The 22,384-nt window shown below is 37.9% G+C and overlaps 1 protein-coding gene across 13 annotated transcripts in view; it reads right to left on the reverse strand.

Annotated features, from left to right (window-relative positions):
* Nucleotides 1-22,384, reverse strand: part of tjp1b (tight junction protein 1b) — a 167,828-nt gene that overhangs the window by 120,743 nt on the left and 24,701 nt on the right. For all 13 annotated transcript variants that reach the window (XM_062992134.1, XM_062992140.1, XM_062992118.1 and 10 more), the window contains exons 2-3: nt 18,427-18,468; nt 18,165-18,324 (exon numbers count right to left, since the gene is read on the reverse strand). Coding sequence is in view for 10 of the 13 variants with exons in the window: in XM_062992148.1 (XP_062848218.1) it covers nt 18,165-18,324; nt 18,427-18,468 (202 nt within the window). In the remaining 3 variants the exon portion in view is untranslated. The remainder of the gene's footprint in view (nt 1-18,164; nt 18,325-18,426; nt 18,469-22,384) is intronic.

Here is a 22,384-nt window from a genome sequence, read left to right on the forward strand (position 1 = left end):
GTAAGTCCATTTTACATATGAAACAGATGGACTGACGACCTGATAAAGATATATTTTTATTTCTGTGCTGAATTGTATCTGAATTGCGCTATCTGTGGTTATTTGCACTGTTACTGTCAGGGGAAAAGTTTTTTCCTTTTCCTAAAAGGTTGGGTTATTGGAGATACGTGTTTTTCATCGGACATTGACGGTATGCTCTACAGGAGGTTTTCTTCGAGGATGATCCTGTATTTGGCTGCATTCTTCATACACTTAAATCTTACCCGTCTCCCTGATTAGAAACACCCCATAGCATGCTGCTACCACCATCATGTTTTACTGCAGGAATGGTATTAGTCAGGTAATGTGCAGAGCCTATTTGTTGTCAGGTCAATTTTTATTAGTCAAATAGCAGTATAGCCAGCAATCAAGAATCCTCACACACCTACATACACACATATGTACACATACCCCTACACAAATAATAACACTACATGACTGCACTAGCTGAATTAGATACCCTGCCAGTTTCCTCATAGTGGATCTAGATGATTTTCCAGAACCCCATGCAGCTCAACAATAACGACATAAGGCCTGTAAAGAGGAAAGATAAAATGACGTAGCAATACTTCAAAAGAAGCACACACATTGCATTAAGACTATTCCCAAACCATTTGTGTTCAGATTCCCATGGGGAGTCTAATAGTATTTAGCCGAGAAGGCAGAATCTTTTTCCATTAGAGAAAATTAACAACAAGCTGGAAGAGGCGGGGGAGGAGAGGACGTCAATAGTAAATGTCCCTCTCAAAGCTCACAAGAAGCTGTTTACCAAAACCTCCCATTACGTCATCTGAACAATAAAAAAGATTTGTTTAATTAATAATGGAGCAAATTGAAATGCAACCTTCAATGAGATGTTTCTTAATTATGCATTAACATTCACAAAATAATTCTATAATTTTAGCAATAAATAGTTCAGTACTTGACAATAGGAAAAGCCCATAATTACATTAGCTACATTAGTTTAATTAAAAAATCCAGTGGTATGATGATCATGCATGGGTACTTTTTATATATACTTAATTGTAAGTAGTTGAAATATTAGTGGTGCTGATGTTAGCTACAACATTACTTTTTGTGTATACATTACTGGCTTTATTTAGGATCAAATGCTAGCATACTAAATAAATGTAAAAACAATAATGACTTTCTTGGTAGTAGCTATATAATTATATATAATTATATAATTATAATTATATATAAATATATTTTTAAGGGTATTTTGTCGTTGTTGTGGATTGCCCATAGTGCTGCCCTTCTCTAAATTCTTTTTTTTTTATTAACAGATGGACGTAAGCTTATTCCAATCCAAATAATCCAAATAGTGGACCAAATAATTATTCTAATTCAGTAGCTCATAATCTGATTATGGCATTACTTTTATCATAAGAATATTATGGTTCCATGACCACTTAAAAAACCCAAATACAAAATTATTTTTTTGGATTTTCACCAACTGCTTTATCCTGATCCGGGTCAAAATCTTAGCAGTGGTGGGCTAGAGACAAGGATCTCAACATAAGTGGTAAGCACCTATACCAAAAATACATGAGCCTAATAAACATAGTATTCAAATAAAACATATAAATTGATTCATGACTCATAGCCCAATTATAATATTAACAGATACATTACAAAATATTATACAAAAACAATATAAAAATAGTAAATATGATGGACCATGGCTGGTAACGTTTCTGTACCAACATAAATAGTGTTAGTTTGACTGCATCCATTAAAATGTACAGTGTATCACAAAAGTGAGTACACCCCTCACATTTCTGCAAATATTTCATTATATCTTTTCATGGGACAACACTATAGACATGAAACTTGGATATAACTTAGAGTAGTCAGTGTACAACTTGTATAGCAGTGTAGATTTACTGTCTTCTGAAAATAGCTCAACACACAGCCATTAATGTCTAAATGGCTGGCAACATAAGTGAGTACACCCCACAGTGAACATGTCCAAATTGTGCCCAAATGTGTCAATATTTTGTGTGACCACCATTATTATCCAGCACTGCCTTAACCCTCCTGGGCATGGAATTCACCAGAGCTGCACAGGTTGCTACTGGAATCCTCTTCCACTCCTCCATGATGACATCACGGAGCTGGTGGATGTTAGACACCTTGAACTCCTCCACCTTCCACTTGAGGATGCGCCACAAGTGCTCAATTGGGTTTAGTCCATCACCTTTACCTTCAGCTTCCTCAGCAAGGCAGTTGTCATCTTGGAGGTTGTGTTTGGGGTCGTTATCCTATTGGAAAACTGCCATGAGGCCCAGTTTTCGAAGGGAGGGGATCATGCTCTGTTTCAGAATGTCACAGTACATGTTGGAATTCATGTTTCCCTCAATGAACTGCAGCTCCCCAGTGCCAGCAACACTCATGCAGCCCAAGACCATGATGCTACCACCACCATGCTTGACTGTAGGCAAGATACAGTTGTCTTGGTACTTCTCACCAGGGCGCCGCCACACATGCTGGACACCATCTGAGCCAAACAAGTTTATCTTGGTCTCGTCAGACCACAGGGCATTCCAGTAATCCATGTTCTTGGACTGCTTGTCTTCAGCAAACTGTTTGCAGGCTTTCTTGTGCGTCAGCTTCCTTCTGGGATGACGACCATGCAGACCGAGTTGATGCAGTGTGTGGCGTATGGTCTGAGCACTGACAGGCTGACCTCCCACGTCTTCAACCTCTGCAGCAATGCTGGCAGCACTCATGTGTCTATTTTTTAAAGCCAACCTCTGGATATGACGCCGAACACATGGACTCAACTTCTTTGGTCGACCCTGGCGAAGCCTGTTCCGAGTGGAACCTGTCCTGGAAAACCGCTGTATGACCTTGGCCACCATGCTGTAGCTCAGTTTCAGGGTGTTAGCAATCTTCTTATAGCCCAGGCCATCTTTGTGGAGAGCAACAATTCTATTTCTCACATCCTCAGAGATTTCTTTGCCATGAGGTGCCATGTTGAATATCCAGTGGCAAGTATGAGAGATTTGTACCCAAAACACCAAATTTAACAGCCCTGCTCCCCATTTACACCTGGGACCTTGACACATGACACCAGGGAGGGACAACGACACATTTGGGCACAATTTGGACATGTTCACTGTGGGGTGTACTCACTTATGTTGCCAGCTATTTAGACATTAATGGCTGTGTGTTGAGTTATTTTCAGAAGGCAGTAAATCTACACTGCTATACAAGTTGTACACTGACTACTCTAAGTTATATCCAAGTTTCATGTCTATAGTGTTGTCCCATGAAAAGATATAATGAAATATTTGCAGAAATGTGAGGGGTGTACTCACTTTTGTGATACACTGTATATGGATTAGAGGTCTCCTGCATTACGCTTCCTCTCTACTGATATTTATCTCCACCCTGACTGAGCCTTGACTAACACAAGCTCCCTCCGAAACGAGTGCAGTACAGACTGCATTTTTTCACCTGCATGAGGCGAGTACAAATGCGGATCAGCTTTGTGTATGGAGAGCCACACCCTGATCACATTATCCCTTGTCTCTGTGTAGGCGCCATCAATCAGCCAGCAGAGGTCGTAATTGTAACAGTTATAAGGAATCCCCTCCAGCACCCTCCCCCTGAACAACAGCCAATCGTCCTGCCATTAATTCTAAGTCATCCACAGTCGAGGGAGCTTTTCACCAGCATGGGTGTAGAGGCTTCCATGCAAGATGGAGTCGCCTGCTCCTTTAAGAGTACAATTTAAAGGTGTTAGTTTGTTAGCTAGGCAACCTCTAAGTATACTGTATGGGGAAGTAAAGTCTGCTTGACTGTGGACAGTGTCATTCATTTTCTATTTTAAAATTATGACATGACTCCTGAATTAGATCTAACTATAAGCACTTTCAACAAAAGGTGGCAGTTTGGTTTTTTATTTTAACCTTGACTTAAAACAGTGTTCTGTGTACTTTTAAATGAGTGAAGTCAAGCTTGCTCTATCTACATAGGGCATAAAAGAGTACCCAGTAATAGTCAATTATAATCACTAACAGGGAGTTAAGAAGCAGTACCACGGGGAACATTCAATTATCAAACTTTTCATAGTGCCAAATTACTTTCAGTATGTTTTTAAAAAAAAATTACAACAAACTTATGAAATTTGTAAAAGCTTTTTTGAACACGTCACTTACAGGTTAATAGGAAGTCTAAATTGACTTTTTAAAGCTCTGGCATTGTACAACATTTTGCTCTACTGAATACAGCCAAATATGACAGTTAACCTTTAATAAAACCCAGTGTAGGATAATTCTGGCTTACCAGGAACCAGTAAGATTGTGTTTTGAAATAGAATTTTCTTTGTGTGGTTTTAAAGGTCATAAAACAAGCTATTCTGAAGCAAAAAAACTTATAATAAGATATAATTAAGTAAAGATAGCTTTGGGGAAACTTGGACCTTAACTGCAGTGTTTACTGCATTATGCATAAAAAGTTATAATGGTTTAGGATATGTTAATTTGATAATAACCTGCATTCATAAATTCTGTGGATGCATTTATTATGACAAATGGAGATGAAATGTTCTGCAGTGTTAGTTTTGTGCATATGTTAAATTTGTGAGGACACACATGGTCATATATTCTTCTAATTTGCAAATTTTATCAGCCCTGTGGTATCAGCATCACAGCTGGCCAGCTATTAACACAGCCCTTGTGAATGCTTTCAGTCCATAAACATCAGTTCCTCACACACTGCACGCACACACACACACACACACACACACACACACACACAAATGAATTACTACCATTTACTCACAAAAAATTACTAATATTATTAATAAAGTAACTACAAACATACATTGCACCAAACCTATTTGTCTCAAAATAATTGTAAAGAGGTGAGGTAAGTTGAGCCAAGTGTTGGAGGCTTGCAAGAAGGACAGAAGCTCAAAAGTCCAAGTTCCCAGTGCTATTGTTTTATTTGCACACACAAGAAATATTTACAAATGCGTTGACAAATAAAAACCAAAGCTGGTTGACATAAGTAATCCCATTGACCTCAGTCAACTAAAAGGCAGTTACCAATGAGATAAGCTTTAGACCATAGCGGTCTTACTATAAGGCTGTAGCTGCGAAGCTACCTATGACTTTCCTCCATCTTTTCCTTTCCCTCCTCACTTCCTCCTGCTTTAACTAAAAGGTCCCTCCCTCTAGGACCTGGCGGCCAATCCTGAAGCAGGAGAAATTAGAGGTAGCATTTAAACACAGACAACAAATCACATTCATATGGCCATATCATTCAGTGTACACATTCATTCACAATATATAATGCATATGCAGAACTTAAATCAATAATTTAGCTAGCTTTATTCATTATTATGTTCTTTTCTATCTTCAGGTACCTTCTAACCATCAAAGTCCCGGACCAGCACCGACCCCGTCGACACCCAGATCATCTCCACACAACAGGTAAGTACCTATTTGTTTATTTACACTATTTACAATGGATAAATTAGTCTAGTCTCCTGGTAATCAATACAAACAGACTTACTTACATCATCACAATCATAAAAAGCATAAAAGTGATACTGTGTCACCATAAATAAAATGGCAAGTATGAGCTTGACTTGTAGTACTGGAAAATATAAGACTGAAACATGTACGCTATTATATTGCTACTTTTATAATACCTACTACCACAAAATCTAATTAAAAATGTATGTCTTTAGTTTTATCCTGATCAGTGTAACAGCATGTGCAAGGTGAAAACACCTGCTTGCTGCAATTCTAGTCTGTTGACTTGCAAAAAGACAACAACCCCAAAGATACAGCCAATTTTTTGTAAACAAAAGCTGCGTCCGAAATTGCATACTTCCATACGGAACAGTACACGAAAGCAGTACGCGAGAGTAGCTAGTATGTCTGATTATGTAGTATACATTAAACAGTATGCGAAAAGCACCCGGATAACCTACTTCATGGGCAGCCATTTTTGAGTATGCAAACGATGCACACTTGCGGTTCAGCTAATGTATCCCATAATTCAACTGGAGTTGATAGATGGTGGAAAGCAGAGAGTCGGCTGTTTATAAGTGTAAGTAAGACAAAAATTTTAAATGTTATTATTGTGTACAACCCTGAGTAATGTTATCAGTAGGTTTGTGGAGAACTACAAAATGAATTTTGTCTGATTTTAAAATTGTTATAACTGCGGCAATGTAACGTCATGCATCACATAACAATGGTAAAATGGCGGACATAGTACGTCTGAGATGCATACTTGTGTACTGAAAAAGCTTACTGCTTTACCGGCTGAGCAGTGCACACTTCCTCAAATCTAGAACGTACTGTTTAAGTATGCGATTTCGGACGCAGCCAAAGACTTGTTTACAAAATGAAAATACTTACACACATATACACTCATGTACTTAACCTCACTCCCAAAAAGATCAAACGTACAGCATAAAAGCATATGGTACCAACCCACCCACACACACACTTCATTATCATGATGCTCCATAAACCTAGCATTCTACTCCCACCTTTCTCTCCACCCCTCTCATCTCTCAATCCTTTTTGTCTGGCACAAAAGACCACCTGTGCCTTCTATTTCAGTTTCCAAGGAACCACCTCTGCCTTCTATTTCTGTTTCCAATCTTCAAATCCACTTAAGAAATGGAGCGCCTTAAAAATAGTCTATACATGAAAACACTGTAGCTTAAATTATATAAGGAAAGTATATAAGGAGGTTTCTCTTTCCACAAGGCGATGAACCAAACACATTAAATCAAATAATCACCAGTGTGGTTAAAATAAATAAAATGAGTGTTGTCAACCATTGCTTTCCAACCAACCTGGAAGACCTTCAAAAGTTTGTAAATAAGAATAAGCCACAGCTGTTCTACCACACTCTGCAAAATTAATTAAGATTTATCCAAAGGGACTATAAATAAAGGCAATAGGGCAAGCAATAGCCTAGTCGTTAAGGTACTGGACTAGTAATCAGAAGGTCACTGGTTTAAGCCCCACCACTGCCAGGTTGCTGCTGTTGGGCCCTTGAGCAAGGCCCTTAACCCTCAATTGCTCAGATTGTATATTGTAATGTAAGCCTCTTTGAATAACGGCGTCTGCTAAATGCTAAAAATCTATCTAATTCAAATCTACACACATACTGTCTATAAACAAAATACATACATGTATTTATGAGCATACAATTATACTGCATGTACAGACAATAATTGATAAGGAAAAATAGTATACAGACACCACAAATTAGTAACATTAACATTTTGGCAAAGCTACTATTAGTAATAAGAAATACTTCATTCAATGAGACACAGCTCAGAAGATAAACTACACCTTTACCACTATGCATCTTTTTTCTTTTTTTTGTAAACTATTGTCATTTTAGCTTCATAATTAATGAAGTACTCCTCTTCTTCATAAGTGTGTTTTTCCTGGAATTATACCTGCAACCAGGGGTGTCCTTATATCCAATTTACTGGGGCAAATGTTACTTACACTGTCAGTTAGAGCCTTTTTATATCTTTATATCATACCAGCACAACACACACTAACACACCACCACTATGTCAGTGTCACTGCAGTGCTGAAAATGATCCACCACCTAAATAATACCTGTTCTGTGGTGGTCCTGTGGGGGTCCTGACCATTGAAGAACAGGGTGAAAGCAGGTTAAAAAGGTATGTAGAGAAACAGATGGACTACAGTCAGTAATTGTAGAACTACAAAGTGCTTCTATATGGTAAGTGGAGCTGATAAAATGGACAGAGAGTGTAGTAACAAGGAGGTGGTTTTAATGTTATGGCTGATCAGTGTAGAATCAAGCATTTTCATTAAACAAGGCAAGCTATATTACAACTAGAATTATATTTGTCTTTTATCTGACTGTTGTTTTAATTTGTCTAATTGCACATGTGATAATTTATGACATTAGCACAATGGTGCTGCTTTTTTATAAGAAAAAACAAGTGTTGTTTAATAATTTTCCTCCCACAAACTCTGTAAGCTACTTTCCTCTCACCATGATTGCTACTCATCGAGTAAATTCATCCTAATCAATAGTGCCATTGTTTATAATGAAACCAGATGCAAGTATAATGAAAACAAAATGTGGTTGAATTTCTTTTTTGTTACTGAGGGTCTCACTCTTCACAGCTTTCCCTCCTCTACACAGAAAAGCAAGCCATACATTCTGTTCCTGTGCCACACAAGAAAAACACACCACTCCACATCCTCACTGCCTCCATCACTTCTCCTTCCTATAACCTTTTTCCTTCCCTCCTCCCATCCACGGTAACTGCACATCAGGATAGCCCCTATAGTCCCTCCTCCTCACGTGCAATGGCACACGGTCATTCCTCAATTTTTCTTCCCTCTGCATCTCTCTCATCACATGCAGTCCTCTATGCAGATTGAGTAATTCAGCTGCAGTCTTGCTTCAGTAGCAAATGCAGCTGCAGCACTTTCCCTAGACTGAGCAAGTCTATATGTGCTTAGAGTGGGGATTTTAGAGGGGAAAAATATAAAACTGGGGAGGATTCACATTGAAAGCTCACTATCGCACATACACTAACATAGTACTGTTTTACAAGAGGTAAGGAGATATGGTTTGTTGCTATGCCATAAGTTTGGAAGTTCCAAAAAATATAACATACATATACTGTATATACCCTATATATAATCAAGAGTCTGTTTGAATTGGTTGGTCACAGACAAATTGAAAAAAACAGCACTTATGGAACCCTGCAGATAGCATCACCATCATGAACCAACACAAATCACATATTAAATTAACATAATAAGACATTTTGGTTCCAATAAAAAAATCACATGCTATTGAACAACAACAAAAACAAAGAATGCAGGGTTGTACCTGATGGCAGTGCATTATGTGCTATGGGTGACTGAGAATTTGCAGGTTTGACAAAAAAATAGTGAGATTATTAAAGCACTGAAGCCATGGCATATGAATGATAACACAGCAGAACAGGAGGAAAAATAGATTGTCAGATCCCAAGAAAGAAATAGGAAGGATAATGAAAGAATAAATAAAGATCTAGAATCAACTGCAGGCTTGCGTGATGCATTTGACTGTGCTGCAGTTCTTTCTTGTCTTTATCCTCCCCCACCTTTCTGATGATGCATGCAGCTTTCTGCAGCATTTGCACTACCAACCAATTCAGCCTCTTGTGTGCGCAAGGGCCACTTGCCAACAGAAATAACAGTAGGAGTGGACACAGTGCCAACAACATGACCTGCCTCCATACAGAACTTTATCCACAACAACAACATGGCTACAACATAAATAAAAAATGAATAATACATATACAGTTTAAACGAAGGCTTTACTACTATACTGGCAGATGTTACATCTTGAACATGTGTGTTTAACAACAGTTATTCACACACAAGCTACTAGCCTGTTAATTTTTGTGATTTGTGCTTTATGTTTACACTCAGTGCTGGTTGTAAACCTGACCCGCCTCTCTACAGCTGATGGTTTGTAATTCACTTTTTCTAGGAGGAACCAGTAGAGCAGGTGGCAGCACTACACAGCCATTCACTCGAGCATTACCTCGGACTCATCACTCACTGTATGCTGGCCTATTGCTCTCATCGGCTGTGTTCAAGATTTGGCCCTGTCAGCAAGTTACTGTGTGTGTGTCAGTGTGTTCCAGAACTGGACCACAGAGAGAATGTACATCTATGAAACACATTTTATTTGGGATATTATATAAACAGGGCTGCCATGAAGGGGTTAATGGACCTAAAAAGACAAAGGGGGCAAATTAACATAATGAAAAAACAAACTGTCCTAGATGGATTTGATAGGACTAATCAGGTAGAAGCCCAACAATCATCAAACGAAACACAAAAAGCTGCTATTTACATAAAAAGCAGTGCTACTATAAACAAGCTTCATCTTTATTTGTGAGATAAAGAGAATAATTAAGAGCATCAGATCAACAGGTCAAAGAAAATCTAAATACAAATTTTATAAAATATGCACATACACTAAAACCACCTCCTTGTTTCTACACTCACTGTCCATTTTATCAGCTCCACTTACCATATAGAAGCACTTTGTAGTTTTACAATTACTGACTGTAGTCCATCTGTTTCTCTACATGCTTGTTAGCCCCCTTTCATGCTGTTCTTCAATGGTCAGGACTTCTCCCAGGACCACCACAGAGCAGGTATTATTTGGGTGGTGGGTCATTCTCAGCACTGCAGTGACAATGAGATAGTGGTGGTGTGTTAGTGTGTGTTGTGCTGGTATGAGTGGATAAGACACAGCAGCACTGCTGGAGTTTTTAAACACCTCACTGTCACTGCTGGACTGAGAATAGTACACCAACCAAAAATATCCAGCCAACAGCGCCCTGTGGACAGCGACCTGTGACCACTGAGGAAGGTCTAGAAGATGACCAACTCAAACAGCAGCAATAGATGAGTGATCGTCTCTGACTTTACATCTACAAGGTGGACCAACTAGGTAGGCGTGTCTAATAGAGTGAGTGGACACGGTGTTTAAAAACTCCAGCAGCGCTGGGTGTGGTGGTCCTGTGGGGGTCCTGACCATTGAAGAACAGGGTGAAAGCAGGTTAAAAAAGGATGTAGAGAAATAGATGGACTACAGTCAGCTACAGCTACAGAGCTGATAAAATGGACAGTGAGTGTAGAAACAAGGAGGTGGTTTTAATGTATTGGCTGATCATTGTACATTATAAGCACATTAAAAACCTGTTTTATAAGATAACTCATGGTAATTAACTGATGGTCAGTAATATAGGAAAGTTCATATAACTTAAAACTGTTAAAGTAAAAAAGGAAAGGAGTAGTCATAAACATCTATCTCTCATATTGTTGTAAAATGTACAGCTATAATTATACTCAGATAATATTAACAGATCAGCCATTTTCTCTCTGTAGAATTGCAAACATGCAGAACTGGCCCATATTAAAAATATTTAGTTTTAAATGCATACTTAAATTCTATGCTCAGATTGACCAAAATTATATTAAATTTTATTTAATTTTAGGGAGGTTGGGGGGCTTTGGGGTATTTGTATTCAATCACTTAACATACTCATGCCTGCATACTTACATGCCTGCATACTATGATGTTTTAGAGCTATAGGATAATTTATTGGATAGTAAAAACTTGCATTGATTGTTAAAAGTGATCATCAGATTGGTTCAATTTTAAATTCAATAAAAAGATAGAAAATGTTTAACAATAACACATAATGAACTGCAATGATTAACATACATAAAACTAAGGAATCTATTAGAGCATACAAATAGTAAAGGTAGCACACTCAATCTTTTAGAAAAACTAATTATTTTGGCCAATGAAAAAGCACTATTCCTGTTTCTGGTACTAAAAGGTCTGAAGGATCACAAGTAGTTTTAAACCTGGGCTTAAAATAGATTAAAAAAACACTAAAGAAGGGATAAAAATACACCTCTATGAGACACGGAGGTGTTGTGGGGAGAGTGGTGTTAAAGTGCAGGTTGGCCCTGAACCCTAGTATTAAATTAATCCTATTTTAGGCCGTCAGTTATCCACAGGAAACTTGTTTTCTTTCACATCAATGGTACGTTTAACAAAACATAGCAATCTAAGTCTTTAAATAAATGACTGACCCATCATCAGACTTTTAATAATAAAACAGAGAATGTAATTAATACCTTGGATTATTTTAAACTGAAAGTGATATAAATTAAATAAATACATATCAGTGAAATGCTGATAAACAGGGCTTTGTAAGATGACAGAAAGTTGTAATGATAGTTAAAATAATGTTTATAAGATTCATTATTAACTACATTCATTAAAGTATAATATAATTAATCAATGCAAAGTTTTTTAAAAATATCATTAACAAAAAACTCATTTTAATGGTTGATAAAAATGTGACAAAGCATGATTGCACTGTAAAGACAAGATTAGTTCATTCAAAAACCAGTCAATTCAACACACTGTTTTTCCACACAATATTAATAAAGTACATTTTAATGGTAGATTTCAGTTAATGATTTTAATTAGATTTAGAATTATTTTATTTATATAACTTAACTCCAAAATTACTAACAAATTGATGAAAGATTTGGTAAAATAGGTAGAAATTTTATGAAAATGTATTTATGCATGCTATATTGAATAAATATTTGATTAATCTGACATTTAATTGATGTATTGGTTAGATATTCAGTAGGACAATATTGGAACTTTGGTTTCTGGCTAGAAGAGACAAATGTAAAATAGTGGGTAAAATAGTATAATCTAATCCCCTTTGAGAATAGGCTACACTGTTAAAGTGGAGGATGTTTTGGTTTTTTTTTATCCAACAGCCCTTAGAACCTTGATAGAAGCCTTAAACATAGACTTCTTGAAGTACAAGATATTATAAAAACCTGTCCGCCTTTGCCATCTGCCAAACTCGTCTGTGGCTGGACCTTCCAGCAGTTCAATGATTCAAATCCACACCAAAATTGGCCACAGAATCATGGCAATTTTCTTTCTCTGACCTAGATCCCATGCTGAAGTGAAGTCAAGTTAAATTTATTAGCGCTTTTTACAACAGACATGGTCTCAAAGCAACTTTACAGCATCAAAAACTGAAAAACCACCCCCCTCACTAAAATTACAAGGAAGAAACCTTGAGAGGAACCAGGCTCAACAGAGACCCATTCTCCTTGGGTGGCCTTGAGGATAATGTATAGTTAAACAATACATGTACCATACATGTAAAATTTTTTTATTTTTAAAGTAGCTAGTGAAAAGAAAAAGACACGACATCATATCTAGCAGGATTGGCATTGTTGGCATGGTATCCCGAGAGATTCTGTATTGAGGAGTGCTCGCTTTTTTATTTTCCAATCTCATCAAGCATTATATAAGAAGGCTCATTGTTGTGATGTTGGCAGTTGGATGTCACACAAAGCACTAAATGCAGTGGTGCCAACAGTTGTGACATACAGTATGTGGTTTTGTCACTAACATTATTTTCACATAAAACTTTTATTAAAAGCTTAGACTGATTTCACTTTTTAGGCAGTTTTAATGCTTACCTTATCATTTTACTCGATAGGTTAGAAAATACAGTAGGTGTTAAAGGACTTGCACTCTCTTGGTTCAAATCATATTTGACTGACCGCTCTCAATTTGTTTATGTAAATAATAAATGCTCGGAAACTACAAAAGTAAAGTGTGGTGTTCCACAGGGGTCGGTACTGGGACCGCTATTATTTACACTCTATATGCTTCCACTAAGAGAAATTATTCATAAACATGGCATACATTTTCACTGCTATGCAGATGACACACAGCTGTATATATCAGCCAAACCAAATGATACTGACACAATCAGTAAGATAGAAGATTGTGTAAACGACATAAAAAACTGGATGTCATGTAATTTTCTTTTACTTAATTCAGATAAAACAGAGGTTTTACTTGTTGGCTCTAAAGCTGCAAGAGACAAGTTGTCTAACCTGGTGCTAAACCTAAACACTTTCTATGTTACTCCCAGCTCAGATGTAAAAAACTTGGGTGTCACACTAGATTCAGATCTTTCCTTTGATACACACGTCAATAATATTACTAGAGTTGCTTTCTATCATTTGCGTAATATTTCTAAAATAAGAAATATACTATCTGTTAATGATGCCAAAAAACTGATCCATGCGTTTATAACTTCTCGGTTAGATTACTGTAACGCTCTTCTAACTGGATGCTCTGGTAGATCCATACACAAACTCCAGTTAGTTCAAAATGCAGCAGCTCGAGTGCTAACTAGAACTAGAAAATTTTATCATATTACTCCTGTTCTATCATTTCTACACTGGCTGCCAGTTACATTCCGCATTGATTACAAAATACTTTTACTAACCTATAAAGCGCTACATGGTCTGGCTCCACAGTATCTGAGTGAACTTATTAATCACTACAACCCAGCGCATCCACTTCGCTCACAAGATGCAGGGTTACTTATAGTTCCTAGAATTAAAAACACCACAGCTGGTGGAAAAGCATTTTCTTACAAAGCTCCACAACTTTGGAATAATCTTCCTGCCACAGTCTCAATGTTTAAGTCTAGACTGAAAACATATTTATTTTGTCAGGCTTTTGATTAGTATAGACAAAGGAGCAGAGCTTGGGTGTTCTTGGTCATAGAAACTTGTGGTGATCAGGGATGTTGGGTTGCTGTCATTCTGTCTCTCTTGTCCGATCACACAGGTTTGGGTAGGGGAGGTGGACGCTGATGTCCTGTGAAAGCCTTCATGACCTTGTTACCTGCTCGCTCTCCCTTTTAGTTATGCTGTAATAATTAGGGCTGCCGGAGTCTAAAACTCTCTGTAAAACTGTTTTACTCAACTAGCATTGTACATTATTTAACTACATTCTCTGTTTTTTTACCCCGAGGGCATTCTGATGGAAACCTGTTTACCCGCCGAGGTTAAGGATTGAAGTTGAGACTGCCGTGACAATGATGCTGCTCCTGCCAGATGTGACGGGTCGGGAGTAATTGCACCAAAAATTACAAGAACTCACTACAGACTTTATTGAAGACTAGACCGAATAACAACTCTATTATTATTTATATATTTATTTATTTATTTATTGCCAGTTATAACTTCTTATTATATACTTATTTAAAGTATCCACCAGGCCACCCAAGAAGGATGGACCCTGCTGAGTCTGGTTCCTCTCAAGGTTTCTTCCTGTAATTTTCAGGGAATTTTTCCTTGCCACAGTCGCCCTCGGCTTACTCAACAGGGGGTTTTGTATCTGTTGGTCCTGGATTTTGTAAAGTTGCTTTGAGACAATGTCTGTTGTAAAAAGTGCTATATAAATAAAGTTGACTTGACTTGACTTATGTTATAGTTTGTAAAGCTATCTAAAATACCAAACACATCTGTTTTCCTCTCTATAACTTTATAAGAAAGTATAGCTGAATCATTGGCTGAAAATTACCACTATGTCTGAGGCTGTTTTATACAGTGTACACTTAACGGACAATGTGTATTGACATCCAATTATCCAATACATCATAAGTGCATTTGTGATGCACTGATGTCAAACAAGATGGCCTGGCTCACAACTGACAATCCAATTTTATTTTTTTAAGTTGTTTATTAGAATGAGACCAGGGCTCTGTTCAGATCACTTGTCAACCCATGTCTTCATGGACCTCTCATTCTGCATAGATGCAAAGTCATCCGGTGGCTACAAAGTTAAAAGAACATTGTTTTGTGTAAGCTGTAAGATCCCAGGCCTATTTGAGATTTACTTATACTAGTGCAGAGGAAAAAAACAAAGACCACAATGATAAATAGACTCACTCATGTAAGTGAAATTATTGATGGCTAAGGGAAACAAACAAGCAGCAAATCACCTACAAATATGCAGCACTCTGCACCTTTAAATTAGATTTGCAATAGTTTAAAATAAGCAACACCTGAACAAAATATTATACCAGACTGCAGCAGTCTTTCACAGTGTATAATTATGTAAGCCTAAAAATGAGAGGATACTTTAGAGACAGTTAAGGCTATGCACATACCATAATTAAAAACTATGTAATTACCAGAGATACCAAATGTGGCTAAGCAAGCAGCATTATGTAGTGGAGTGGCACCCATTCAAACTGACGTCTGTAAACTGATGGAAGGTGTTAATATTACTCAGCTTACCACAAACTTAATGACAAAGCAGTAAGATCATGAACAGAGATGCAGCTGACATTTTAAATTCCAAGTAATCTTAATAAGTTATGACTAAACCATAGCCTTTAAAAACTGTCCTGCTGAAATAAGCTCTTTATCATAACAATGTTGCCACAGAGATGACCTAATACATATTTGAGCACATAATAAGAGCACAGTAATTCATTGGAAGAGTTTTGCTCCGAAGTGCCCCAAAGGATGATCAGTTAGGCTTAACCTTAAGCAAGAATGCATTAACAACTAATGAGGCATTCAAAATGTCTACACAAACACATACTGACAGCTGCATGAAGCATTTATAGTGCATAATTGATGAGACCTTGAGGCTTTCAGCTCTGCTTTGTTGAGTAATGGGAGACACTGGAAAGCCCTGACTGGCAAAAAAGTCAAATGTATGAATACAACTGGTATGTGTCAACATTTCTGAAATGTCAAAGAAATAAAAACAATAAATAAAATTTTTTATTTCGAGATCTGCATACTTTGAATTCCATATTTAATTGTACTATATCCTGCCTGTTGAGTCCTGCAGAAATCGATTTAAGACATTTACAGAGACTTTATTTTGATTTTATTTTGATTTATTTATTTTTGTTTATGCATTTTCTCCCTTTTTTCTCCCTTTTAGCGCATCCAATTGCCCGATTGCATCATGCCTCCTCTCCACCAATGCCGAGGAGAACGAAGCTAACCTACGCCCCCTCCGACACGTGGGCAGCATGCCGTATGCGCACTTTGATGAGTGCAGTGCAGCTCAGCACTGTGTACGGAGAAACACACCCTGAGAGCACTCTTTCCTCATCTCTGTGCAGGCACCATCAATCAGCCAGCAGAGGTCGTAATTGTACCAGCTATGAGAGAGAGAGAACAACAGGCATATCTGAACAACAGGCCAATCACTGTTCATGTGGCCGCCCAGCCCAGCTGATACGATGTATTCGAGATCCCAGCTCTGGTTAATGCATTTTCTCCCCATTTTCCTCCCGATTTAGCGCACTCAATTTGTCTTCCGCTGCTGAGAGATACCAGATTGCATACAGCCCTCCTCTTCTTGCCCCTGCATTCCGCACAGGCGTCTCTTCCGCCAATCAGGGTCCTTACACAGCGTATGAAGATCCCACCCCACACATAGACCGGCCCCCACCCTTCAGATACGGTGGCCAATTAATACCTTCTGCCATGGGCTATTCTCCCCAGGTCCAGAGTTTATCTTTTCTTGATCAAGAAGACTACTGCTATTTAAGAATACATTCAGATGAGATTTTGGGGAGGTGTTCATCCAACCCTCCCGGTAACCCATGTCAGACAGGTTCTTTTTCACAGTAAAAAGGATGAAGGCCTTCAGCCATGTATTGATTACCATGGTTTTAATCAGATTACCAAGAGGTTTTACTACCCCCTGCCATTGGTGCCAGCTGCACTGTAATAATTGCATGGAGCTAGAAGTTACAATGGTAAGCTCATTACCTCTCACAAGCTCACACTTCCATAGTCACAATCCTCAGATTAACTAGAACATACCTGTTATTGTCAGGTTGTTACTGGTGGTCTAACATCCACGCTTATGTACAAATGTTTTCTCTTGCTCTGCCTGTGCCTAAGCCAAGACCCCCAAGCAATTCCCCACATGACACTGGAACACCTACCTATTCCCTAAAGACCATTAACACCCATCATTGGACTTTGTCTTAGACTTTCCAGAATCTGAAGGTAACCACCATACTTGGCAGTGATCAATCAGTTTTCTAAAGGCTGCCTAATCCCTCTCCCAGGTCTCCCTACTGCCAAAGCCATCTTCCAGCATGTCTTACACCACAATGGCCTGCCCAAAGACATACTTGTTGAGAGTCTTCAATGAATGACCGGGGATTAACATCAGTCTGGTCATAACTAAAAATCTAATGGACAAGTAGAACATTCAACCAGAAACTGGGACACTGCCTTCTTAGATACTAAGGAGACCTGCCAAATGACTGGTGTAAGTTTGCTTGCTTAGAAAACATTTAATGGGCACCTGACCATGAGCTTGTAGTAAAACCTTCAAAAAGCCATTAAAACGTTAAACCATAATTCCACCACTTCGAGCTAGCCTCTATAAAAGCATCCACACTGCTTCAAATCTGTGTGAAGAGCATTTATAATGTCAGTTCCTGATGTTAAACAAGGTCTGTCTTTAAACTGAATTTGTTTCTAAAAATTAGATAATCACCATATTGTCCAAAGAAAAATCTAACTGAACAACAAAGGTTGTCCAAATACTTTTGGCCATCTAGTGTATTTGTGTACTTTGATGCACAGTCACATTCAGATTTTATGGTTACAAGAATAATCAGTACACAAACAAACAAACACACACTCAAATTATTGCACTCAGTGCTGTGTTAAACTCACGTTGGAGTCCAGCAGGTCGATGCTTTCCAGGCTCTTGCTGCGGTGGATTCGGCCCTTGATTCTGCGCAAGGATGGTTTGCCTTGCTTCGAAGTCTCTGATTCACCCCCCAAAGATAGCGTATCAGGCGTGGAAATGAATGTGTGAACCCTAGGATAGTACCTGACAAATAGAATTAAAACAGTGTTAAAATCTTACAAGGGTCAAAACTAGACAGTAATGCAGTTACAATTATATGAAATCCAGTAAGTCTAAGATACTTACACAGCCGGGCCGTATTTATCTTTTTCGTGTTTGGGAAAAATCCTGAGATTTGAGCACAAAGACAGAAAAAGAGAAAGATTTTAGATTAACATCATGAACATACTGAACTTAAACAATTTTAAAACATAAAGCAGAAAAACTTAATAAATACTGTTATTTGCATTTTAAAAACATACATAAAAACAGCATTCTTATTAATTCCATAGCATTCAGTATGGGAAAATGCAGCAGGTAGTGTGGTTTCTGAATGGTATCAAGGGTCTGAGGTAGAGATGCATGAGTACCGATACTGGTATCGGGTATTTGCCCGATACCGCGCTCATTAACTTGTACTCGTACTCGCAAACGAGGCTCCGATACTAAACATCCGATACCGTGTGCCTAGTGCACGTTGCTGTGTTATGCCTGGTTCACACTACACGATTTTTGCCCTAATTTTCGCTCCGCGACTTGCCGACTCGGGAGCAACTCGGCGTTCGCCGATCAAAACTCGGCTCTCGATCGCTAAGTGTGAACTATCCAACAACAAAAGTTTTCTAGCACGTCAGATATCTGATCTGAGATGTGCGACTGGGAATGAGTGACATGTCGAACAGCCAATGAGAACGCAGGATACAGTGTGAGGGGAAACGCAGGAGAGGAGTGTAAACAGGTGGGACAGGGGGATAATATAGTTTATATCAGAATACACCGGCACACACACATTTTACAGTATTTCTGACCTGATCGATTTATTAACCTCCAACTCACTACAGAACAATCCATGCTGTTCGTGTTGCCAAATCCACTCTGATTCATTTATTTTTCCTCCTTGATTTCATCACGTCAGCGCACAAACACTTTGATCACTCGCTACTTGTTGACCTGCATTTTTGGACGTGGTATCATTAAACCCCTCGTCATTTCTCCCGTTTGTTTTTGTTTAAAAAAAAAAACGGTATTCTAAATAGGTATTGGTATCGGTATCGGCAAATACAAAAATACATGTACTTGTACTCGTACTCGGTTGGGAAAAAATGGTATTGATGCATCCCTAGTCTGAGGACCTGGAGTCAAATCCTACCTTTGATTACTAAAAGTGAGGATTTTGGTATGTGATTTTTCTTCGGGTCCTTTGGTTTCCTACCACCCCATACAAACACGCAGTAGCTAAATTGTCTTGAGTTGACTACTTTAAATTGTCCATAGGTGTGAGTAAATTAGTGTGTAATATTGTGGGTGTATGGTGCCCTGTGATGTCCGGGGTGAGTCCATGTCCAGGGTCCTGTCTTGCTTCCAATGTTTAAAACGGTTTTTGAAAATAATTATAAATTAAGCCAGTACTTGTTTATTATATATAATACATAACTGACTCAATACTATGAGGTATATTTAACTTGCTTATGAAATAGGAGGGTTGCATCAAGAAGTGCTTCCGGCATAAATACTGTTCCAGGTTTGGTATGCGAACCAGATCTGCTGTGAAGACCTGGTTCCGCCAAAATTTTCCATTTTAACAGTAAACCTATCAAGTATGTGTACTATGGATGTGTAGAGTAAAATACTGTAGCCCAATTTAGACATGTTTCTCACCCTTTCATCCCCCAACTGTTAAGGTATAGCAGCATTGCAGGAATAAAAAAAAAAAATAATCCAGCATCATAACCGCATCCTGTGATTCACTGACACTAATAAATAGTGAGTGGAGGATTAGCACTAATTGTGCCCAGAAAACCATGACTCACAAACTGTACCATCAAGGCAGGTGTCTATAATTAAGTGAGCAGTAAGTGACACAGTGTACAAAAACTCCAGCAATGATGCAGTGGCTAATACATTTCCACCAGCACAGACTGTCACTGGTGTGTTACTGGTGTGTTACTGGTGTGTCACTGGGGTAAATGAGCCATCATGCAAATAAGGTTTGGTCAGAAGGGCTTGGGCAATAGTGCAGCCAATTTACATTCTGTAATACCGGAAGGAAACACATGTAGACACAGGAAGAACATGTCCTTACAGACAGTGCACAGAAGTAAGAATCAAAACCAGGGCTTCAGAAACCATGCTGCTCTGTCCTACCCACTTGTACCCCTGTGCCGCCTGCATTCGTGCTTAATTTTACATTTTAAAAAATCCCCATAAGACGCAGGGATATAAAAACTCCCATGCAGATTTAATTTTTTACATTTAGGCATTTAGCAGATGATTTTATTTTTTACTTATGCTGTTGACATTTAAGAGTCTTGCTCAAAGGCTAAACTGTCACAGGGCTGAACTGAATTCTTAACATAAATCATATTTGGTAGGACTTTATATAAAAGATATCTAATTTGAGCTGTAAAACACCATTATATATACTGTAGATAATGCAAATGCTAATTAATACTGCAACCTTTAAAAAAGACAAAGACCTGTGTGTTGATATTAAACATTTTAAGGCATTGACATTTTTTTATTGACATTTTAAGGCATATTTATATGTTGAGGTTATTAAAACAGTTACCAAGCAAGATGCTCTTTGCAACACATTATCATCAAATTTAAGATGTATAAAATGAATTACCGTTGTTGTAATTTGCAACCAGGAGTTACATTATATTTGTTTGTTTGTTTATTAGGATTTTAATGTCATGTTTAACGCTTTGGTTATTTTCATGACAGAAACACAAGATTCATCAGTTCACAAAGTTATATCACACACAGTCATGGACAATTTAGTGTCTCCAATTCACCTCACTTGCATCTCTTTGGACTGTGGGAGGAAACCAGAGCACCCAGAGTAAACCCATGCAGACACAGGGAGAACATGCAAACTCCATACAGAAAGGACCTGGACCGCCCCACCTGGGGCTGTGAGGCAACAGTGCTACCCACTGAGCCACCGTGCCACCCGAGTTACTTTATATTACGGTATTACAAATTGAATTTGATCAATACAGGTTAAGGAATAAGATTTTTTTTTTTATTCAGCTGCAGTATAAGCTTCACAAATATGTATATATATTTTCTCTAGTTTTATGTCACATAATGCATAAAACATAATTGTTTCAAGCAAGTTTTAATTTAAAGTCATGATAAATACTCTAGTATTGTTTTATGAATATGAAGGTCCGGTGTAGGTACCCTTTAAATGGAATGTCACACATTATTAACATTAGTATTTTTTAACATAAGCATGTACTTTGGTAGAAATGGTATGGACTACCAACTACCTTTATTTAGTATTTTAAAAGAGGATAAATGGATGATTTCAGTCTCCAAGTCAGACTCAGAGCAAGCCTCTTTAATGGTTTTTAATGGTTGTTAAGCAAATAGAAGAAAAAATGTTATGTATGAAGTATTATTAACTACATAGCTGATTTCTTAATAGAGTTCTAACTTAGAAATCATTCATGTTTATTTATATGCTTTGCCCTTAATGTTTATTATCAGAGCATGTAAAAAGGATAAATAATTCCCAGCCTTTTTATTACAGTACTAAAGCCAAGATTGCTAGATGCATGGTTTACATGATACTGAGGCACTTCAGAACTGATTTTGAGGGTAACTTTTGTTTGCAGATGGGTTAGAGGCTAGGAATTAATCCCCCTGGCAGAGAAAGTAAAGTATACAGTAGTTTCATTTATGTGTTTCAAATATGACTTCTTAAAACTGTATTTCAAAAGTATTTTAAATACGAGGGATCTTCAAAAAGTGTTTGCACTTTTATATTTAGGGTGGGAGGAGTAGTAATTGGTCATGTCTGAGAGACCGAGAGAGCTTATAGTCCGGATTTAGTATATAAACATTAGTAAAGAACAGTTAATATATCATGAGAAATGTAAGCACACTGGCAACACATGGGTTAGTTTAGATATTGTGATTCAAATGCTGCCAAAAAAGCACATGTGCCTTTGGTGTTTGATGTTTAATGGGAACAGACTTAAACACATCATAATATATGGTTTATACAGCTTTTTGGCATACTAATAACACACAC

Source organism: Trichomycterus rosablanca, chromosome 1 (genome assembly GCF_030014385.1).
Source record: "Trichomycterus rosablanca isolate fTriRos1 chromosome 1, fTriRos1.hap1, whole genome shotgun sequence".
In the NCBI taxonomy this organism is placed as follows: Eukaryota; Metazoa; Chordata; class Actinopteri; order Siluriformes; family Trichomycteridae; genus Trichomycterus; species Trichomycterus rosablanca.